The sequence below is a fragment of the Panulirus ornatus genome, chromosome 68 (genome assembly GCF_036320965.1).
Source record: "Panulirus ornatus isolate Po-2019 chromosome 68, ASM3632096v1, whole genome shotgun sequence".
Classification (NCBI taxonomy): domain Eukaryota; kingdom Metazoa; phylum Arthropoda; class Malacostraca; order Decapoda; family Palinuridae; genus Panulirus; species Panulirus ornatus.
Window position 1 is genome coordinate 9,149,106 of NC_092291.1, and position 22,833 is coordinate 9,171,938.

The 22,833-nt window shown below is 37.8% G+C and overlaps 1 protein-coding gene across 4 annotated transcripts in view; it reads right to left on the reverse strand.

The window, feature by feature from the left end:
* The window catches only part of pall (F-box protein pallbearer), a 29,428-nt gene extending 7,497 nt beyond the window's left edge, over nt 1-21,931 (reverse strand). Inside the window, exons 1-7 of one of the 4 annotated variants that reach the window (XM_071659398.1) lie at nt 21,741-21,872; nt 18,788-18,992; nt 17,584-17,673; nt 10,799-10,957; nt 8,297-8,513; nt 5,961-6,115; nt 3,245-3,358 (exon numbers count right to left, since the gene is read on the reverse strand). In XM_071659398.1, the coding sequence (XP_071515499.1) occupies nt 3,245-3,358; nt 5,961-6,115; nt 8,297-8,513; nt 10,799-10,957; nt 17,584-17,643 (705 nt within the window). In that variant the 5' untranslated portion in view covers nt 17,644-17,673; nt 18,788-18,992; nt 21,741-21,872. Of the gene's footprint in view, nt 1-3,244; nt 3,359-5,960; nt 6,116-8,296; nt 8,514-10,798; nt 10,958-17,583; nt 17,674-18,778; nt 18,993-21,648 lie in introns of all 4 variants that reach the window. The other 3 variants (XM_071659397.1, XM_071659396.1, XM_071659399.1) reach the window with 3 other exon arrangements.
* Between the last annotated feature and the right edge of the window lie 902 nt (nt 21,932-22,833).

A 22,833-nucleotide genomic window follows, 5' to 3' on the forward strand; every position in this document is an offset into this window, starting at 1 on the left:
CAGTGTGGTGAGTGGGCTTTGTTTTCAGTGGTTGGTAGTGTAAGTCAGTTTACATCCTGGAGGTTGACTGTGATACAACAAGAATGACTGCTGTGCACTGTTACTGTACTGGTTTCATCTATAAAGTAACAGTAGCACTTATGGTAGTAATAAAATATTTGAAAAAGATAATCCTAACTAGTGGCTTGGAGGAGGCAGCATGTTTGATGTGAATGATGGTCTTCATTATGGTTTGATGGCAGATATTACAGGGGGCTTCTGGATATGATTTTGGTAAAATAAGTTTCATTATGATGATACAGTAGTGTATTTACTGATCAATATATGATGCTTACATTGTCCAGGTTTAAAAGTTAATGTTAAACTGACTGTCAAAAGGATGTTAAGTATTAGTAATAGCAAAGGTAACAAAGAAAAGCCATAAATCAATTGCTTCTGATGGGAAACTAAGTAATATGCTGAATCTTAAAGAAGCGAAAATCCTATATTTTGAAAATTAAGACTTACTGAATATACAGAAGAAACAATTAATATGAAAGGCAAGATAAAATCCAGTGCTCAACCTGCTAAACCTTCAAATGTATCAAAGTGATGATAACAGAAAATAAATATTAACGAAGAACAAGTGATACTATGGATACTTAAGATAAAGAGATGATAGAATATATGATCAAACCAAGGAAAATAGGTGAAAAAGATAATAAGTTCAAAAGTGTAAAAGGTAGCAAAGAAAATTGCAAGCAAGAGTCAGGAATTAATTCTTCTCAACTACTTTTGACAAAGTCTTCTACTAGTGAATAATGATTCATCCTGAAAGGTACATAAGCTCTTATACAAAACTTGAGGTTCAATTAACAGGGCACTCAGAAGTGTTGCAACCTGACTGGTCCATTACTGGCACTCACCTATGAGCTGACCAATCACAGAGCACAATTTCTGCTAGGTAAAGCAACCAGCTTTGGCATTACAGTACCATCAAAGTAGGTAGCTTCACATGGACTAACGTATAAAGAAAAATGGTGCTCTGTGAATGGCCTGTTTACAGCAGGCAAGCATCATGAATGGTCCAATCAGGAAGTCATAATTTGCTAGCCATAGTGACCACTCAAGTCTTCAAAGTTTAAGTTGTTTATCCAAAAGATGTTTCACATCTGATATACTGCATATCTGTGTTTGCAAGAGTTATATGCTCTAGTGGTAGGAGTCACATATAACAATGCCTTAAAACTGTAAAAATACAGCCACCTGCCTCCCACCAAAGCATGTGACAGGCCATTTGATAACCTGATTATGTATTCTTTCACTGTTTTAGTTATTTAGGCGTGTTTTATATTGCTGTTAATATACAAGTGTAACACGGGCCACCATGGGCATTTATACACACTGGTTTGCCTACCCATCAGCATGGCTGCCATTCCCCTAAGTGTCTTTGGTGCCTGCCTCCACACTGTATCAGATCCAACACAGTGAAACCCAGTGGCCCAGCCTGACATCAAACATCAGAATGAGACTGGAAGCTAACAAACTACTCCATTTCATCTTTAACTAAATTCAAAAGGTCCTTACCTCACTGAACTAAATTTGCAACTTAACAGACTTTTGTGGAATATTCCATTTGATCCCAAACTTAGTCTGGTGGAGTCCAAAAGTCCATTAGAAGCTGAATGCTGATACAACGAAGTCTATTATAATGGGGTTTCAATGGGAAGTTGTTTTCATTTCTTATCTTCATTATTTTGTAGATATACAGGTGTGTTTTCTATAAGTTTATCTTGCCAAAGTTCAGACCCTGGTTTTCTCAAGTAACCACAGTGAAAAAGAAGTAGTTTTTTACTAAGTACTGCATGAAACAAGTTATAGAATATTTCACACAGCTTTTAAAATGAACCTAATTAGTAAATATGTACATACAGTACTTTACAGTAGTCCACGTTGTTAAAATTACAAGAACAATAATCAAACACAATTTTAATGCACATACTTTGGTGAAACTAAACTGGACAAGGGTTTTTCTTCCACATATGCAAATATATCTAATACTAGTAACACCTGCCTGGGTATCAGGAGGGTTATAGTGACTGCTGCATAGATGGCCAGAACATGGACTGCTGGGATTCTGTCCATAAACACAATATCTCCTTTCACACAACACTTAGCAACACTTATATCATTCTTCATAACTCTTGATTTTCCTGCAGTGAGCACTCTGAGCAACATGCACTGGCCCTGCCATTTGGCAAAATGGTAAGAACAAAAGATAGAATTAGCAGGAAGGAACATTAGATATGAGCATTAGGTAGAAACATTACGAGAAAGTAGTTGGCAAGAACATGAGGGAACATTAGGTAGAAGCAATGGGTTCGAACATTATGCATGAACATTATGTAAAAGCAGTTGGTAGGGACATTAGGCAGGATACACTGCGTGAGAGTTGCCCTCTGCTAATGGCCTGTTAAGGGTGAGGCACTAAAGCCTAAGAAGTGGTGGCACTGGAGTTCACAGCTGAACCTACCCCCTAAGGGAGTTCCTGAAGGGAACAGGCTGCAGAGATACAGACAAGGTAGATAGATATTCTACTTTAGGAGTTAGGAGTTCTACTTTAGTAATGAATCCTTCCCATGAATTCTGTTGCTTATATTTCTTTTTGATGTGCCATGAAAGTATACAATTACCTAAAAATATGAACACAATCAAACACCTATAGACTATGGGTTTGTGGTCCTAGGCTAGGGTATGCAGTTCTTGGTTAGCCCCCTATATCTCTCATTTCTAGATACTGTGGTGATTAAATTCATAACCAGGTTTGAAGCTTAACTATGAGCTATAATAGATGAAAAAAGTGAAAAAAATTCATACTATGGTCAGTCCTTTACTGAATCATATTTATAAAGAAACGACTATAATCCATTTTTATGTCTTTCACAGAGTGATCACAAAAATGGATGAATGCCATTATGAATTTCTTTTTTTAATAATGGCCACCAGATGCTAATGTTCATTTATTTGATTAATAGCATGGGCTCATCCTTCCTTCAATCCTTGTCCAACCACCCCCATCCGAGCCCCAATTTATTAATTTTCTTTGCAGATTTGCATGAATCTTAGAAACCACTGGAATCAGGAAAAAAGAGGATTTCTCTGAATCTGTTGAAGATGCACACACCTGTTGAAAAGATGATAAGAATGAAAACTTGTTTCTCCAAGTTATAAAGCAATATTAACATTCAATAAAAGCTTAACAAACCTCATTGAGTTTCCCTTCTTGATTATTAAGTTTGACAGTCTGTTGTGACAAGATGCGGCTCTGTTCCAGGGCTACTCGCTCTTGTTCACTCACCTTCCTCCGCATTTCATTAAGCTGTAACATACAAATACAAGATTAATCCTTTAGAAAATATACTTCTGTAGATTAAATAAATTTGTTTATTAGTCTTCTGAACATGAACTTGTGATAGCTCACTAAATCTTCATTTCAACATTTCCCATTTCTCATGGGTGGAAACCTTTAGTGTCAGAAGGGCTGATTTAGACTGAACCTCAACAGGACATAATGAGTAATCCCTCCTGTAAAGGTTAAATCATGTTTCTTCAACTGTCTCAACACAAAACTGAAACTCTGGAGCTTCATTTTCACCAAGTACCTGGTACACTTTAACTGCTTACACAGTTGTTGTAACAGCTTTGTTTCAATGTTTGATGGAAAATAAAAAAAAATTATATCTGGAAGAGAAAAATTTACTTGGAAAAAAGACCTGCGTACAGAGATACTGTAAGAGATTGAGAGAAGGAATGTATCTTCAAGAAGTGTTTACATGTGGGTGAAGTAGGTGGTATGCAGAGGGGATGTGGACATACAAGAAAGGAAAATGAGAGATGGGATGACAAAGTAAAATCACTAACTTCCTAAATCCATCACTTCCTTCCTACCCTTTCTCATATGTCTATATCCCAACTCCCACATGCCATATACTTCACCTGCAAAAAAGAAAAAAAACACTGCTTCCTTAAATTCCTTTCACTCTCCTCTCACTCCCCTTGTTTCATTTATTCCCATCCTACCCATTCTCCACCCAATCTCTCTTAGTATCTTTACACATAAGCCTTTTTTTTACCAGTTCCACATAAATCATTTCCTCCTGTCCTAAAACTGCAACAAATCTCTTAGTAGGTGGTACTTGGTAGGCTGCCATCAACCCGGGAGGTATATTACCAGTAATATCCTCCTGGGTATCAGGATGGTTAGTAATGGCTGCATAGTGAGCCATCACTTCAGTGGTTGTCAAGTTGCACTACTTATGACCAAGGTAGCTGTCTTTTTTTTCTGCCTCACCCACAAGTGGACTGCTAGCATTCTGTCCGCAAACATATAATCTCTCCCTGTGACTTGACAACATTAAATTGACACAACTCATTCCTCATAATTCATTCTTCCTGTAGTGAGTGATATTCACCAGACCTGCCTTTAGGCAATCTGGTAGAAGAAATAGATAGAAGTAATAAGTAGGAACATTAAATAGGAACATTAGAGAGAAGCAGTAGGTACATACATTAAGTGGGAGCATTAGGTAGAAGAAGTAGGTTGGAACTTTTGGCACGAACATTAGGTAAACAGGGATATAAGACAGTTGGCAGGAACATTAGGTAGGAGCCTATGAAAACACAAGACTAGAGTTGCCCTCTACCAGTGGTCTGTTAAAGAAAATGCACTAAAGGCCAAGAAGTGGCAATGGAATTCACAAGTTATGGAGACTTTTGCCAAGGCCATCCCCTTGTGAATGTTCCTGAAAGGAAACATAGTCAAAGATATAGTTTGATGGCTACAAATCTCATACTTTCTTCCACCATATAATGATCAGACACCCCACCTAACCACTCTAATCACATTTACATCTAGAGTCTTCTTTGCATTCTTGTCAACCAGCAAATAATCCACTAATGCCAATTGACCTCAACCTCACTCATTTATGTATGCATCTTTTTCACTAAGCTTTTCAAAACATCATTCCTCTTTTTGCACACAACTAAAAAGCCCATACATATCCTTTACACTGGGGACCCCATACTCCAACCCCCCAAAAATATAACCTCAACTGCCACAACATCCAACCCTGCACTCAGATGCCCTTGCTAGTACCAAGATTCAATCCCTTGCATCAAAAGTAGTGAAGCATGCCCTAAGATCCTACCAAAAAGCCTATCTTTTTTCATCACTACTCTCACTTACAGATGCATATGTATGAACAATTACCCCCTCCTGCAGTCTCCTTTCCCTTTAAAGAATGTAAATCTTAAAATCACTTTCTTACACTCTGGCAGACTCCTACAGTTCCTCCTCCATCGGAAGTGCTACCATCAACTTTGGTCCTGCTGTCACAATAACACAATAATCCCAGAACATTCTTGACCATTTTACCCTCAAAGTAAGAACATCTAGGTTCTTCTTGTTAAATATACCCAAGCAAATTTAAACACTCCACCCTGAGCCTTTTAAGAAAAATCCTCACCTGGTTTTTTTTCTTCTGCTAATTTGTGGAAAGTAAATCTTCCAAACGAAAAAAAAAGGTTTTAAACATTTCAACAAACTCATACTTTAATAACTCAAGAGGGTGATGGCAATGAATAATCACTACATATCTGACATCACAGAAAGAGTTGCTTAAGAAACTGTTTAAGTTCTGGTAAAAAGGCAGATTCTACAGGCATTCATGGCAACACAAACTAAGTGGTATCAAGTTTTGTGATCAAGAAAGATAATAAAAAGTGATCAAGAAAGATAATAAAAAATTGAATTGACTGTCTTCGGTAATTTATGCGTACTTTTTATTCTTACCAACCAATGCTTGGTGCAAAAGGTCATATACTGAGCAACTATTACAGAAGTTCTTGCAAAACAGACAACAAATGGAGAAAAAACTTTTCCCATTGACATATCCAATAATAAATACACTATGTGAAAATACCTTTGACTTCAGTTCAGCAACTTCTTTCTTTAGTAAAGTCACACAATTTCTATAATATTTATTGCTGGCAATTAACTGTGGAAGTTCATCTGCTGCAGAGGATGACGTCAGTGATTTATTGGAAGGAGAACCAGCTGTACTTGACCCAGGTGAAGCTGAAAAATACACATAATCATAATGAAAAATAATGCTACATAGGCAATTTCTTTTATGTTGCTTTCAATTCTCAAAAGCATGCAGACCTGGAATGTCTCAAATTGTGGTTCATTTTCACAAGGATTCTATTCTACAGATAAACTGAATGTCTCTCTCTCTCTCTCTCTCTCTCTCTCTCTCTCTCTCTCTCTCTCTCTCTCTCCCTCCCCAAAAAGCAACAGAGCATGGAGCCAAGCATGGAATTTTCCCTCTAAGACTCAGTCATCTTTTTTGGACACTACCTTCTTCACACGGGAAATAGTGAGCATGTAATCATTAAAAAAATATAAACAGAACACTAAATGGAAAGGCAAAAATGGGTATGTTTGAAGGAATAGTTGTGCCATCAATATTATATGGTTGCGAAGCATAGGCTATTGATAGGGTAGTGTAAAGGAGGGTGAATGTGTTGGAAATGAAATGTTTGAGGACAATATGTGTTGTGAGATGGTTTGACTAAGTAAGTAACAAAAGGGTAAGAGAAATGCACGAGGATGCACTAAGAACAGAGGACTGAGCCTTTGAGGGAATACCCTCACTTGGCCACCTTCTCTGTTCCTTCTTTTGGAAAATCAAAATGGGAGGGTAGGATTTCCAGCCCCCCACTCCCTCCCCTTTTAGTTGCCTTCTACGACATGCAGGGAATACAAGGAAGTATTCTTTCTCCCTGGGATAAGGAAAAGAGAATACTTTCCATGTATTCCCTGAGTGTCGTAGAAGGTGACTAAAAACGGTGGGAGTGGGGGCTGGAAATCCTTCTTTCCTGTTTTACTTTTCCAAAAGCAGGAACAGAAACACTGGCCAAGTGAGGCTTTTTCCCTGTGAGGCTCAGTCATCTGTTCTTGATGCAAACTTGCTAACACGGGAATTATAGCATTTATTTTCTCGTTTCTACTCTCTAGCTGTTAAACTGGTAGTAGTAGTGAGTAGTAGTGGTTGATAAGCAGCCAATGACCAGGGAGGTATATTACTAGTACTACCCACCAGGGTATCAGGAGGGTTAGTGACAAGTGCTTCATGAGCCAGCACTTTTGTGGGTGTCAAGTCGCATTCCTCTGATCCAGGTAGCTGTCTTTTCTTTCTGCCTCACTAACATATGGACTATTGATATTCTGTCCACTAACATACAATCTCTCCTTGTGGTGAGTACTATGCACTAGTCCTGCCTTTTGGCAAAATGGTAGGAGCAGTAGACAAAAGTAGAAGGTAGGAACATTTAGGCAAGAGCACTAGGTAGAAGTTGTAGGTAGGAGCATTAGATAGATGTAGTCACTGGGAACACTAGTTACGAGCCTCTGCAAACACTGCACGAGACTTGCCCTCTGACAGTGGCCTGTTAAGAGTAAGGCACTAAAGGCTAAGAAGCAGCACCGGAGTTCTTTAGTTATGGAGAATGTTGCTGTGGCCACCCCACTGAGGGAGTTCCAATCAGAACAGGCATCAGAGACTTAGATAGATAGATAGCTGTTAGGTAGATAGCAGTCCTCTGTTCTTAACGCAACCTCGCTAATGCGGGAGATGGCGAATAGTATGAAAGAAAGATAGCTGTTAAGTATAAGGCACAAAATCCTGAGACCTCCTTTCCACTTCCAAGCCCCACATACCTTTCCACGGTTTCCCCAGACCACTTCATATGACTTACTTGTTCAGCCTACTGACAGAACAGTATCCACAGTATGCCACATCACTCCCATTCACTCCACTGCACGCACACCTAACACTCTCCTGCATGTTCAGTCACAAAAATACGTTTTGTCCATCCTCACATTGTGCTATCACATAAACATTAAATATCCTGACAGTCAATCAACAACACCATCATACCCTTTCCAAAGAAACTCATCTACTATTCATCCACACTGCTGCTTTACCGCACTTCAAGTTAAGAAAGCTTTTGCTACATTCTCCCTTTTCACCATATCATTTGCCACAACTCTCTTGTTCCAGATGTCACACCCGATACCCCATCTCTAATAATTTCTGAAGTCCTCTAAAATACTCATTCCACCTTTTTTTCACCTTGTCTTCGCCTATTATCACTTACTCATCTGCAACTTACTGTAGATCCCATTTCTTGTACAAGCAAATCCAGTGCTGATGAAGTATTTGGGAAATAGTAAAGGAGAACATACAATACTTACAAGAAAGAGATGAAAGTGATGAATAAGGACTGGACAACGAGAAGCGAGGGGAAGATGGCATTAACGGTGTCGGTTTCAGGGTGCGGATGATCTTCTCCTCAAAGTGCTCCATTGCCATGCTAGATATATCCCGAAGCTCTGTCAGTATTTCATGTGCCCGGGGTAGCGTTTTATTAGACTGGATGAACCTCAACACCCTGTATATCTCATCAATAACCTGTAAAAAAGTAATTCTAAGATGCAGTTATCTTATCTTCTGTTCCTTTATACCATGCATTTCTGAGTTATCCACGACACAACTTTTACAAATTCAGTTTTTGGTTTTTAAAAATTCCCATTACTATTTACTTAAGGCCTGTGAATGAGTAAATGATTGTTACTCTTTTAGAAGATTCTGTAGTTATTCAGGTTGTCTTTATTAGGTATCTGTCAGCAAGAGGAAGCTTTATGAAATACTATCCATGATTATCTCAAGTACAGAAGCATTTCATAAGTCACATTTCAAATTTAAAAAAAGAAAGGTTTTACACTAAAAATTCCCTGAACTATTACCTGCAATTTTTGGTATTTTTATAAGGGTGTTCAAAAATATGTTTATGGAGATTAAGGCCAGTAAATAAGAAATTAATGCTTCCTCTTTCAGATGATTCCATGATTATTCAGTTTATATTTACTGGGTATCTGTTGGCTGAGGTAAGCATTATGAGATGTCTTCCATGATCATTTCAATTACTGAAGCATTCCATTCCAATATTAAAACAAAAAGGTTTTTGGGCTAAAAAATTCCCTGAACTATTACCTACAATTTTTGGAATTTTTGTGTGAGTAACAGATTTGTTTGAAAACCTCAGTAAAAGGACTATTTTCCTACTGAATTCTAATTTGAGGTTGAAAAATATGTTGGGAGACATTAAGGCTTGTATTTGAGTAATTAATGGTTACACTTTCAGAGATTGTGATTATTCGATTCATATATATTGGATACCTGTCGGCTTGGGAAACAAGAAGCATTATAAGATATTTTCCATGATTATTTCAAGTATAGAAGCATTTCGTTATGTCATATTTCCTCTCTTCCGCAAATAAATGCAATCATATGCTGAAGAATCAACATTGCATTGATCCACATGCTCCAATTCAGCTCCTTTTCTCACTTGATCTGTATCTGATTTTGATAGTTTCCTCAATAAAACCAGACTTGGACAGGATACCTCAGTGGGGTAGAAGAAATCTATTAAGTTTAATGCCTCCAACACCAGTGTCTATCCATCTCTGTACTGAAAATACCTTACAACTCTCATATCTCCTTTGACAGTTTTGTAATTCCACCTCTTGATTCGATGAACATACTTGGTATTACTATTATGTCAACTCTTTTATGGATATGCCATATTATAGAAATAGCTAACTCTACCTCTGAGAAACTAGTTTAGTTTAGAAGTTGAAATTTCTGTGGAACAGTTGCTCCATTTATACAAAAGAATGATATGTCTTTGTATGGAGTACTGCTGCTGCATCTGGAGTGGTTTTATCTTTACAACCTTACTTGACAGAACTGAGTTGAAAACAGACTGACTCATAAACTCTCCCAGGCTAACTTCAAAACTTGATCCTCTTGCCCTACACTGCAATGTTGGTTCACTTTACTTTTCTGTAGGTATTCCTTTGATTTTTGCTCCCAGGAGCTGGTGAGGTGTGACCCCACCACTAGCCAGACCACAAAATACTTAGCAACCTGCTGCATCACATGATAATGTACTGTGTGGTAGTTAGGAATTCAAGGGTTGGTCATTTTGATAGCTGTTTCTTTCCCTACACCTTGAAGCTTTGAAACTCTACCCTTTCATGTCTTTCCCAACAACTATGACCTGGCACATTTTAAGACAGGTTTTTCACTTCCTCCAAAATTCATAAATACTTTTGTTCGTCTGCTCTCTTTCCCTTCTCATAATCCTCTCTATATTTCAATTAAGGCCTGGCCTTGATCTGGACTTTTGTACATGACTGGAGCCTCAAACGGGGGAAAAAAAAAGAAACAACTGTGATTTGGCTGTGATGTTGGAATAATTATATCATTCAGATAAAAGTATGACTTTAAAAATTACGTAAACTTTGTTTAGTAAAAGGTGATATAATCAAGAAAATCTACTTAAAAATCTAAACTTTTAACTTATTTACAAAGACTGATGACACGTGCAATCTGTTAACTATATGTCGTCACACATCTCAAAAGACTCCACCATGAAAACACCATTTTCACACTATTCCCCCTTATTTTAATATCTCATACTTACCTTGCATTTGTTTATCTACTTCTGCTCACATTAACTGGAAGGCTCAGATATATTTCCAGCAGCATCACTTTCCCTGTATCATCATAACATATTAAAAAAAAAAATAATTATTTTTTAAGTTTCACCTAACAACTCAAAAGTTGAACAGCACATTCAACAAAAATCAACATTTGGTCAAAATCAAATGTCAATAACTTTGTTTACATACCTTTCCTGGGATGAAACAACACATGTGACAATCAACATATTTGATGAATGTCATATTGAGAAGAGACAACCGAGTTTCAATGGCAGTTAGGATGTCACAATGGCGAAAGAGTGAATGGTTTCGACGTTCAGACTCTCTTCGGGGTAGTTGGCTCTTTACCTGTAATCAGTTTGTGATTCACAGAGTTAGTCTAAGCCTTTGATATAAAGCACCTATCGATCAAATGTGATCATATGAAATAAAAAGTCTGGTAATATCAAAAAGAAAATATTATTTCTTCACAACTAATCTAAGTGTAAAAGAATGACCCATATGCCTTCTTCCATACTTTGTTCCTTAACAAAAGGGGGTTTAATAATAATCATTCTAATATAACCAATCATTAAACAACCTTTCACCTTGTCAACTAGGTTATGTAGACTTGATCCTCCACAACTTTTACACTCACTTTTACTCCCCTTACTGCAGCAGGAAGATTGTATTTTTCACAAATTCATTATTCTTATTTCATTCACTACAAGATATACCTTAAGAAAGCTGAAACTTTGTTCCTTTTAATGCCATACACTATAATTCAAAAATCTTCATTACAAAATTACATATCATAGGAGTGATACAATTACAAATTGCAAAAGTATTTCTAACATTTCCAAGCATAAAAAGAAAGATTAGTGGTCATTTTATGTATAACTATTAATGGAATAAAAAATTGAGTGACTATCTTTCCATCATTCAAATCTTCATTTTTTCAATTTTACTTTATCGCCATTTCCCACAGCAGCAAGGAAGCACCACGAAACAGATATACATACACGTAAATATACACACATATACATAACATATACATATGTACATATTCGTACTTACTTGCCTTCATCCATTCCTGGCGCCATCCTGCTCCACAGGAAGCAGCGTCACCACCCCCTGCATCAACAAGACAGCACCACGAAACAGATGAAAAAAGGCCACATCCACTAACACTGTCTCTAGCAGTCATGCGTAATGCACCGAAAGCACAGCTCCCTATCCACATCCAGGCCACACAGACTTTTCCATGGTTTACTCAAGGTGTTTCATATACCCTGGTTCATTGACAGCACGTCAACCGCAGTATACCACATCGTTCCAATTCACTATATTCCATGCACGCCTTTCACCCTCCTGCATGTTCAGGCCCCAATCGCTCAAAATCTTTTTCATTCCATCCTTCCACCTCCAATTTGGTCTCCCACTTCTTGTTCCATCCATCTCTGACACATATAGGATATATCCTCTTTGTCAATCTTTCCTCACTCATACTCTCCATTTGTTTAAACCATTTTAAAAACACCCTCTTCTGCTCTCTCAACCACACTCTCTTTATTACCACACATCTTTCTTACCCTTTCATTATTTACTCAATCAAACCACCTCTCCACATATTGTCCTCAAACATGTCATTTCCAAAACACTGAAACCACAGCTCCCTTTCCACATCCAGGCCCCACGAAACTTTCCATGGTTTACCCCAGTCCCTTCACATGCCCTGGTTCAATCCATTGACAGCACGTCAACCCCGGTATATCACATCGTTCCAATTCACTGTATTCCTTGCACGCCTTTCACCCTCCTTCATGTTCAGGCCCCGATCACTTAAAATGTTTTTCACTCCATCTTTCCACCTCCAATTTGGTCTCCCACTTCTCGTTCCCTCCACCTCTGACATATATATCCTCTTTGTCAATCTTTCCTCACTCATTCTCTCCATGTGACCAAACCATTTCAAAACACCCTCTTTTTTTTCATACATATTCGCCTTATCCCATGTTAGCGAGGTAACATTAAGAACAGAGGAGTGTGCCTTACATGTTATATATCCTCACTTGGCCCACCTCTCCGTTCCTTCTCTTGGAAAATTATAAACGGGAGGGGAGGATTTCCAGCTCCCCGCTCCTTCCCCTTTTAGTCACCTTCTCGACATGCAGGGAATACATGGGAAGTTTTCTTTCTCCCCTATCCCCAGAGATAATATATATATATATATATATATATATATATATATATATATATATATATATTTTTTTTTTGCTTTGTCGCTGTCTCCCGCGTTTGCGAGGTAGCGCAAGGAAACAGACGAAAGAAATGGCCCAACCCACCCCCATACACATGCCTTGATTCAATCCACTGACAGCACGTCAACCCCGGTATACCACACCGCTCCAATTCACTCTATTCTTTGCCCTCCTTTCACCCTCCTGCATGTTCAGGCCCCGATCACACAAAATCTTTTTCACTCCATCTTTCCACCTCCAATTTGGTCTTCCTCTTCTCCTCGTTCCCTCCACCTCCGACACATATATCCTCTTGGTCAATCTTTCCTCACTCATTCTCTCCATGTGACCAAACCATTTCAAAACACCCTCTTCTGCTCTCTCAACCACGCTCTTTTTATTTCCACACATCTCTCTTACCCTTACGTTACTTACTCGATCAAACCACCTCACACCACACATTGTCCTCAAACATCTCATTTCCAGCACATCCATCCTCCTGCGCACAACTCTATCCATAGTCCACGCCTCGCACCCATACAACATTGTTGGAACCACTATTCCTTCAAACATACCCATTTTTTTTAGGTTTGCGGCAGGGGTGTGTGATGTCTCCATGGTTGTTTAATTTGTTTATGGATGGGGTTGTTAGGGAGGTGAATGCAAGAGTTTTGGAAAGAGGGGCAAGTATGAAGTCTGTTGGGGATGAGAGAGCTTGGGAAGTGAGTCAGTTGTTGTTCGCTGATGATACAGCGCTGGTGGCTGATTCATGTGAGAAACTGCAGAAGCTGGTGACTGAGTTTGGTAAAGTGTGTGAAAGAAGAAAGTTAAGAGTAAATGTGAATAAGAGCAAGGTTATTAGGTACAGTAGGGTTGAGGGTCAATTCAATTGGGAGGTGAGTTTGAATGGAGAAAAACTGGAGGAAGTGAAGTGTTTTAGATATCTGGGAGTGGATCTGGCAGCAGATGAAACCATGGAAGCGGAAGTGGATCATAGGGTGGGGGAGGGGGCGAAAATTCTGGGAGCCTTGAAGAATGTGTGGAAGTCGAGAACATTATCTCGGAAAGCATATATATATATATATATATATATATATATATATATATATATATATATATATATATATATATATATATATATATTTATTTTATTTTATTTTGCTTTGTCGCTGTCTCCCGCATTAGCGAGGTAGCACAAGGAAACAGATGAAAGAATGGCCCAACACACCCACATACACATGTATATACATACACATCCACACACGCAAATATACATACCTATACATCTCAATGTATACGTATATATACACACACAGACATATACATATATACACATGTACATAATTCATACTGTCTGCCTTTATTCATTCCCATTGCCACCCCACCACAATAATAACAACCCCTCCCCCCTCATGTGCATGAGGTAGTGCTAGGAAAAGACAACAAAGGCCACATTCGTTCACACTCAGTCTCTAGATGTCATGTAATAATGCACCGAAACCACAGCTCCCTTTCCACATCCAGGCCCCACAGAACTTTCCATGGTCTATATATATATATATATATATATATATATATATATATATATATATATATATATATATATATTTTTTTTTTTTTTTTTTTTTTTTTTTTTTTATACTTTGTCGCTGTCTCCCGCGTTTGCGAGGTAGCGCAAGGAAACAGACGAAAGAAATGGCCCAACCCCCCCCCCCCCATACACATGTACATACGTCCACACACGCAAATATACATACCTACACAGCTTTCCATGGTTTACCCCAGACGCTTCACATGCCTTGATTCAATCCACTGACAGCACGTCAACCCCTGTATACCACATCGCTCCAATTCACTCTATTCCTTGCCCTCCTTTCACCCTCCTGCATGTTCAGGCCCCGATCACACAAAATCTTTTTCACTCCATCTTTCCACCTCCAATTTGGTCTCCCTCTTCTCCTCGTTCCCTCCACCTCCGACACATATATCCTCTTGGTCAATCTTTCCTCACTCATTCTCTCCATGTGCCCAAACCATTTCAAAACACCCTCTTCTGCTCTCTCAACCACGCTCTTTTTATTTCCACACATCTCTCTTACCCTTACGTTACTCACTCGCTCAAACCACCTCACACCACACATTGTCCTCAAACATCTCATTTCCAGCACATCCATCCTCCTGCGCACATCTCTATCCACAGCCCACGCCTCGCAACCATACAACATTGTTGGAACCACTATTCCTTCAAACATACCCACTTTTGCTTTCCGAGATAATGTTCTCGACTTCCACACATTTTTCAAGGCTCCCAAAATTTTCGCCCCCTCCCCCACCCTATGATCCACTTCCGCTTCCATGGTTCCATCCGCTGACAGATCCACTCCCAGATATCTAAAACACTTCACTTCCTCCAGTTTTTCTCCATTCAAACTCACCTCCCAATTGACTTGACCCTCACCCCTACTGTACCTAATAACCTTGCTCTTATTCACATTTACTCTTAACTTTCTTCTTCCACACACTTTACCAAACTCAGTCACCAGCTTCTGCAGTTTCTCACATGAATCAGCCACCAGCGCTGTATCATCAGCGAACAACAACTGACTCACTTCCCAAGCTCTCTCATCCCCAACAGACTTCATACTTGCCCCTCTTTCCAGGACTCTTGCATTTACCTCCCTAACAACCCCATCCATAAACAAATTAAACAACCATGGAGACATCACACACCCCTGCCGCAAACCTACATTCACTGAGAACCAATCACTTTCCTCTCTTCCTACACGTACACATGCCTTACATCCTCGATAAAAACTTTTCACTGCTTCTAACAACTTGCCTCCCACACCATATATTCTTAATACCTTCCACAGAGCATCTCTATCAACTCTATCATATGCCTTCTCCAGATCCATAAATGCCACATACAAATCCATTTGCTTTTCTAAGTATTTCTCACATACATTCTTCAAAGCAAACACCTGATCCACACATCCTCTACCACTTCTGAAACCGCACTGCTCCTCCCCAATCTGATGCTCTGTACATGCCTTCACCCTCTCAATCAATACCCTCCCATATAATTTACCAGGAATACTCAACAAACTTATACCTCTGTAATTTGAGCACTCACTCTTATCCCCTTTGCCTTTGTACAATGGCACTATGCACGCATTCCGCCAATCCTCAGGCACCTCACCATGAGTCATACATACATTAAATAACCTTACCAACCAGTCAACAATACAGTCACCCCCCTTTTTAATAAATTCCACTGCAATACCATCCAAACCTGCTGCCTTGCCGGCTTTCATCTTCCGCAAAGCTTTTACTACCTCTTCTCTGTTTACCAAATCATTTTCCCTAACCCTCTCACTTTGCACACCACCTCGACCAAAACACCCTATATCTGCCACTCTGTCATCAGACACATTCAACAAACCTTCAAAATACTCATTCCATCTCCTTCTCACATCACCGCTACTTGTTATCACCTCCCCATTTACGCCCTTCACTGAAGTTCCCATTTGCTCCCTTGTCTTACGCACCCTATTTACCTCCTTCCAGAACATCTTTTTATTCTCCCTAAAATTTACTGATAGTCTCTCACCCCAACTCTCATTTGCCCTTTTTTTCACCTCTTGCACCTTTCTCTTGACCTCCTGTCTCTTTCTTTTATACTTCTCCCACTCAATTGCATTTTTTCCCTGCAAAAATCGTCCAAATGCCTCTCTCTTCTCTTTCACTAATACTCTTACTTCTTCATCCCACCACTCACTACCCTTTCTAAACAGCCCACCTCCCACTCTTCTCATGCCACAAGCATCTTTTGCGCAATCCATCACTGATTCCCTAAATACATCCCATTCCTCCCCCACTCCCCTTACTTCCATTGTTCTCACCTTTTTCCATTCTGTACACAGTCTCTCCTGGTACTTCCCCACACAGGTCTCCTTCCCAAGCTCACTCACTCTCACCACCTTCTTCACCCCAACATTCACTCCTCTTTTCTGAAAACCCATACTAATCTTCACCTTAGCCTCCACAAGATAATGATCAGACATCCCTCCAGTTGCACCTCTCAGCACATTAACATCCAAAAGTCTCTCTTTCGCACGCCTGTCAATTAACACGTAATCCAATAACGCTCTCTGGCCATCTCTCCTACTTACATAAGTATACTTATGTATATCTCGCTTTTTAAACCAGGTATTCCCAATCATCAGTCCTTTTTCAGCACATAAATCTACAAGCTCTTCACCATTTCCATTTACAACACTGAACACCCCATGCATACCAATTATTCCCTCAACTGCCACATTACTCACCTTTGCATTCAAATCACCCATCACTATAACCCGGTCTCGTGCATCAAAACCGCTAACACACTCATTCAGCTGCTCCCAAAACACTTGCCTCTCATGATCTTTCTTCTCATGCCCAGGTGCATATGCACCAATAATCACCCACCTCTCTCCATCAACTTTCAATTTTACCCATATATATATATATATATATGCATGAATGCAAAGTCTATCAGTCAGATATCCTAAAAATCTATACTGCTTTGGGATCAGTTCCCTACTGTGAAATGATGCTACATAACTTTTCATGTTATCCTAACTGCAATACACCCTACTATGTTTTCCTCAACAATTTTACCTAATCATCATTATAGAATGGAGCTGAAAATAGTAAAGTTATTCCAAACATGAAAAATAGGTGTTTATAACTAAATGGAACAATATCACTTACCTCTTTAAGGCACTTTGCTTGGTATCTCTCCACTTTTCTAAAACCTTTATTCAGGAGCATTTGGTTTATCTGATTGAACCTTCTACAAACCTGAAAACAAACTCTATGATATTTTCAATATACATAACTATATATAAGGAATCACATACATAAAAGCATCAATGATGAACATGTGGATGAATAAGCAGTCAGGGTAAAACATTACTTTCCTTCAAAATGCCTCTAACACTAATCTTCAAAGATTGCAATGACCCACTCTCCTGTTTTTTAACATAATCTTAAAACAATGCTTTCACAAAAAAAATTCATAATCAACTATATACACTGATAAGATGTAATAACAAATAACAAGTATCAATAATAATCTGTGTAAAAGGTGCAACTTAAGCATTAAAAATGCATTCTCTTTGCAAAATCTGTTGAACAATGAATTTCTGACTGAGTTTAACATACTATCAATAGTCTGAAAATGACAAATGTCTGAACATTTATCTTAACATTTATGAGGTAAAGTGTACATTCAAAATAGTATGGCCTGTATGTCTAAGAAGAATGGGAGAGGCATTTTAAAAAAATGAGAATTACCTAATTAAAGTATCACTTTACACCATCATATTTTTGTAAAAATTTATTTAAACCCTTCTTTTAAAAGAGTACAGTATCAAAAACAAACTTTTATCTTTCAAAGGTTTTGAATTTGCAACTTCTACTTCTGTATCAAAATGTCTCTAAAAGAGTAAACTTTCAGTAACATTTTCAAGGTATTAGAATACAATTAAAAGGCATCTGTATGATTAATTCACACAAACACTTTAGTCTTATTCTACGGGCTCTATACTCCAGATAATTTCCACGGTTTAAATAAATTATCAAATAGCCATGAAACAGACAAAAAGATCTAATGAGTTTTAGGATGACACAGAAAGTGGAAGTAAGACTGCACATCTGTACAGTTTATTAATTATCTAGTAGCACTTCATGTGACATTTCTGGAAAATTCTAAACAAATGGGGAACAAACATTTCTGATAAACTGATATAAGGGTAGTTTCAATTGACTTTTACTTCTTTAGTCCCTCTGAAAGAAATCATCAAAGGGATATCCCATAGCCAAACCCCAAATACCTTTACCTCTAATATGTTTTAAAAGTTCAGTTGCATGAGCAACCACAGAAATTATAATTTCCTAAACTAACCTTGCTTACATTATGGATAACATGATTCCTGGCTTCAAGGCAGGTTTAGATAAAATATGTTTTTCAGCTCCGGTGTACATGAGTACAGTCTCTTCAAAGAACCCACTCCAAAGGAGTTCACACTTTCCTGCAACTGGAAGTAGCACAACCTTGGACTGCAAAAGCCACTGGAAAGAGGTCCTCGGTAACACCAACACTCTTTGTTAGAGAGGTCCTGGGGTGATTGTAAATTAATAAATGAATAAATAAATATCGTACCCCTTTGTTTTGTATCCACATATTTCTTCATGGTGTAACCCTACCCACTTTTGGTAAGGGTCACATACCAGGTCAATTTATAATAGATGTACAGCATTGTCACTTGGTTATCACTTCCATCATTCAATGTCAGTCAGTTAAGTTTAAATACAAAATATGTATAGCATAAAAACCTGATCATATTGTAACCATTGATATCTGAAAAAATGTACAATGTTTCCTGTAACCAATGATATGTGAAAAAATGTACAATGTTTCGAGCTGAATGGCACATGCTAGGTTACTATAAACTGTCAAGGGGTTAGAAGACAAAGAATCATTCAGTGCTAACTGGTACTTATAGTGAGTTGGTAACAATAACCATAGACCAATCTGAGATATGTAAAGTTAAAAAACGAAATGCATTCACAATTGACCTAAGTGATTCCCTTGCAATATCCTTGAAGAGGGGTTGTCCTAAATTTTCTTCAAACAAAATTTAATTCAGTACACTGATTTTTTGAGACTCTGATGGGTCTATGTACTTTTATTTACTGTATCTACGAACACCTAATATCCAAAAAAGTCTTCTAACCACCTATGGAAAAAAAAGTATACTTACTGCATAGAAAGGTGTTCTAAGAGAAATTTGATTACAAAAACAAAAAAAAAATACATTCAATAGGTGTTTAGAATGAAAGGATAAAGAGATTTCTGCACTAGAAGCAGTAACTAACCCGGTGATTTCTGGTTTGCCATATGCACTTGATTATCTTTTCTAGAACCTTACTGACCACAAACGTCATGGAGACTCATATAATAGTTTGTGAAGCTGTGACACTTACAAAATAACAAATATTAATAATGAAAACCTTCAGTTATCACATGTCATAAAAACACTTCCAAAAATATGACATATCTCAATGCACATGCCTGACACTACTGATAGAGTGCTATGAATGCCTGGTAGGAAACAATGGGCGTGTATAACAAATAAACAATGTTTCAGTTGTACAAGATCTAATGCAGAATATCTTATGTTCTAGTTAACTGTAATATCATTCATATTACCATATATTTTCAGAATATTTGAGAATATTCAGAGTGTACTCAGAGTGTACAATAGGCTACTATAATGAAATGGTTAAACTGGTCCCTGGAATTATCTTCCATCCTCCTGTTGGGGCTCCAGGGGTATAATTCTGTTTCATGAAAACGAAACCATTGGGCTAGTTTCAGTGCTTACCTATTTAAATCTTAAACCTATCAGACTAAGCTGTGCTTCACATTCCTCCACATCTCCCCTTTTCATTATAAATCTTTTAATCTAAATATAGATGAATCCTATGTATACACAACTAAACACCCATATGTAAAGCACCTTTAACATAAATAATAATTTCCCAACTCTACTTTCAATGCACAGGAAAACTGAGTTTTAGCAATTTCTACAAGGCAGCGTGAAACATTTGCAATATGGTGGCACTTTAAAGTTAATAACTATCTTAAAAAATGTTTTTACAAAAAATTTCAGTCTCAATTAACTCACATTAGAAGTACACAATTACTGCCAAATGAAATCAATAAAATTCCAATGTAGTTTCAAGTTTATAAGGAACATGATTTGAAACATTATATTCTACCAAACGTTATTAGATAATACAAGGTGAGCTGCGGTATTTATAGCAGAGTAAATATGACGTCAATTTCAGCAAAAGTAATACATTTGTTAAATATGAACTATAAAAACCTCTTCCAACCTCATGTTGATAGTGCATTTTCATGAGCATCACCAGTGTAGTTTGACAATGACATTAAGCACTATGATAAGTCTTGACATGTAAAGGGGTTTGATGAAGTTTATACAGATTTTGTTCATTCTTTAAAAGTGAAATGCCTACTTTTACTTTAACACCAAAATTTTCCAGATAAACTACTAAAATCAAATTATTCAAATCATGCCCTGTATGTATTTTCGGTAATTTTACAATTTCTGCCCTGTAGAAACTTTTTTGGAGAACTCTAGTATACAACCTAACCTACTGAAATTAATCTAACCTACAAGATGGGTTTTTCTAGAAAGGGGCTTCTAAAACACAGATCTACTAATTGCATGTAACAGAAATTTGGTATTGTTATCGTTTTGAACATCCAGCAAATTTTGTTAGGTTTGGTTTGGTTGAAATTGTTCTTCTGATGGTTTTTGATGTTTTGAAGGATTCAGGCCTTCATTTCTATACCAGCACTACTTTTGAGATTTCCCCCTACCCAAGATCCCCATTCCCACTAGCATGTCCAAAATGGTAATTTTACCAGAAATTCGAAACTTCTGTGGAACGTAAACTGTAAAGTACCTGCGTATCTGTAATCACATACAGAACGTTGTAACCCTTAAAACAAAGGTAGCCATTTCCCCAAAGCTTGTGTCTGTGCGGAGCTTTACTGATAAAGTTTCATTGTCACAAAATTCCTAAATGATTCAGGTAGTGGAGTAACTTTATAATTACAAGGAGACATATTCTTAAAAGAGATCACTCCAAGTGGATTAATTCTAATAACTATAACGATTGCAGATATAATTCTCGTCGGCATCGTTAAGTAATTTTCAAGGCGTGGATAAACTTTAAACTTACCTATATGAGTCCATCCCTGTCAAGTTCCCTGCACGTCTAGTACTCACTCCATAAACAACTCCCTCAATAACTTGTCCTCGACAGCAACTTACTATTCGCAGATGAGCCAGTTCCTCATAACTGATATAATTGAGGATCTTTTCCAGTACTATCTCTGGAAGATCTAGAAAGTGTATACGGACGTCACTGCCCTCCATAATGAGTTTAATGAATGTCTCCAAGTGTCAGGGGTAAACACATTTACATAAAGTAATTGGACATCCCACACATACGTCGACCAACACCAACAAAACAATAGAACATATGCCAGTCGGCTTGCGCAATTATTTTGCTACTTCATATAATTTTTATTGTGGTTTCATATACTTTGTTTTATAACTTTCTGAGCAAACTCTTACGTGAATAAGATTCTATGACTTAAAAATCAAATAGAAATTCATTGTTTCTGCACATTGCTTACACCTAGCAACGAGTACCAAGGTTAAATCGACAAGGCCATCTTTTTTTTTCTTGGAACCATCATTTCTACCGTACAGCGTTAAGATTTTGTGGTATCTTACATATCTACATCAACCTGACAAGGAATCTGAGAGAGACATTTGTCAGGAGTGCACATACAAACCCGTGCTTTCATCATCTGTAAGATACCGATATCATCAATAAATTATCATAACATTACGTGAATCGTACTAATTCACTGTCTGTGGATTACCATCGATACTTTTATTTACTTTTATCCCTGACTCCCAAAGATCTAATGTCATCGATAAAGTCAATAAGTGTAGACTTTATTGCCATTATATTTTACATTAATCATCTCTTAAAATAATTCCTTGTACTAATCCAAAGATTACTTTTTAAATCAAGGGCCAATCATCAACCACTTCCTAATGGACAATGATACACCCCATGATCTAAATTCCATGAAAGCAAGACATAAATACACATGAATATATCATAATAGACAGTTCCCATTAATTCATGCAATGTAACAATACCCTCCAGCTTATATCGCAGCTAATGGATTCACGTGACATCACGCTCATGATGTAAACAAAGTACACGTGGGTACGCCGGCCACTATTTGTCACTTAGGATCTGGTACATGTACGTCATCACTACGTCATCACTTCGAAAGCGTCACCAAAATGGCGGCTCAAGCATTTTCTAGAATCAAAGAAGCAA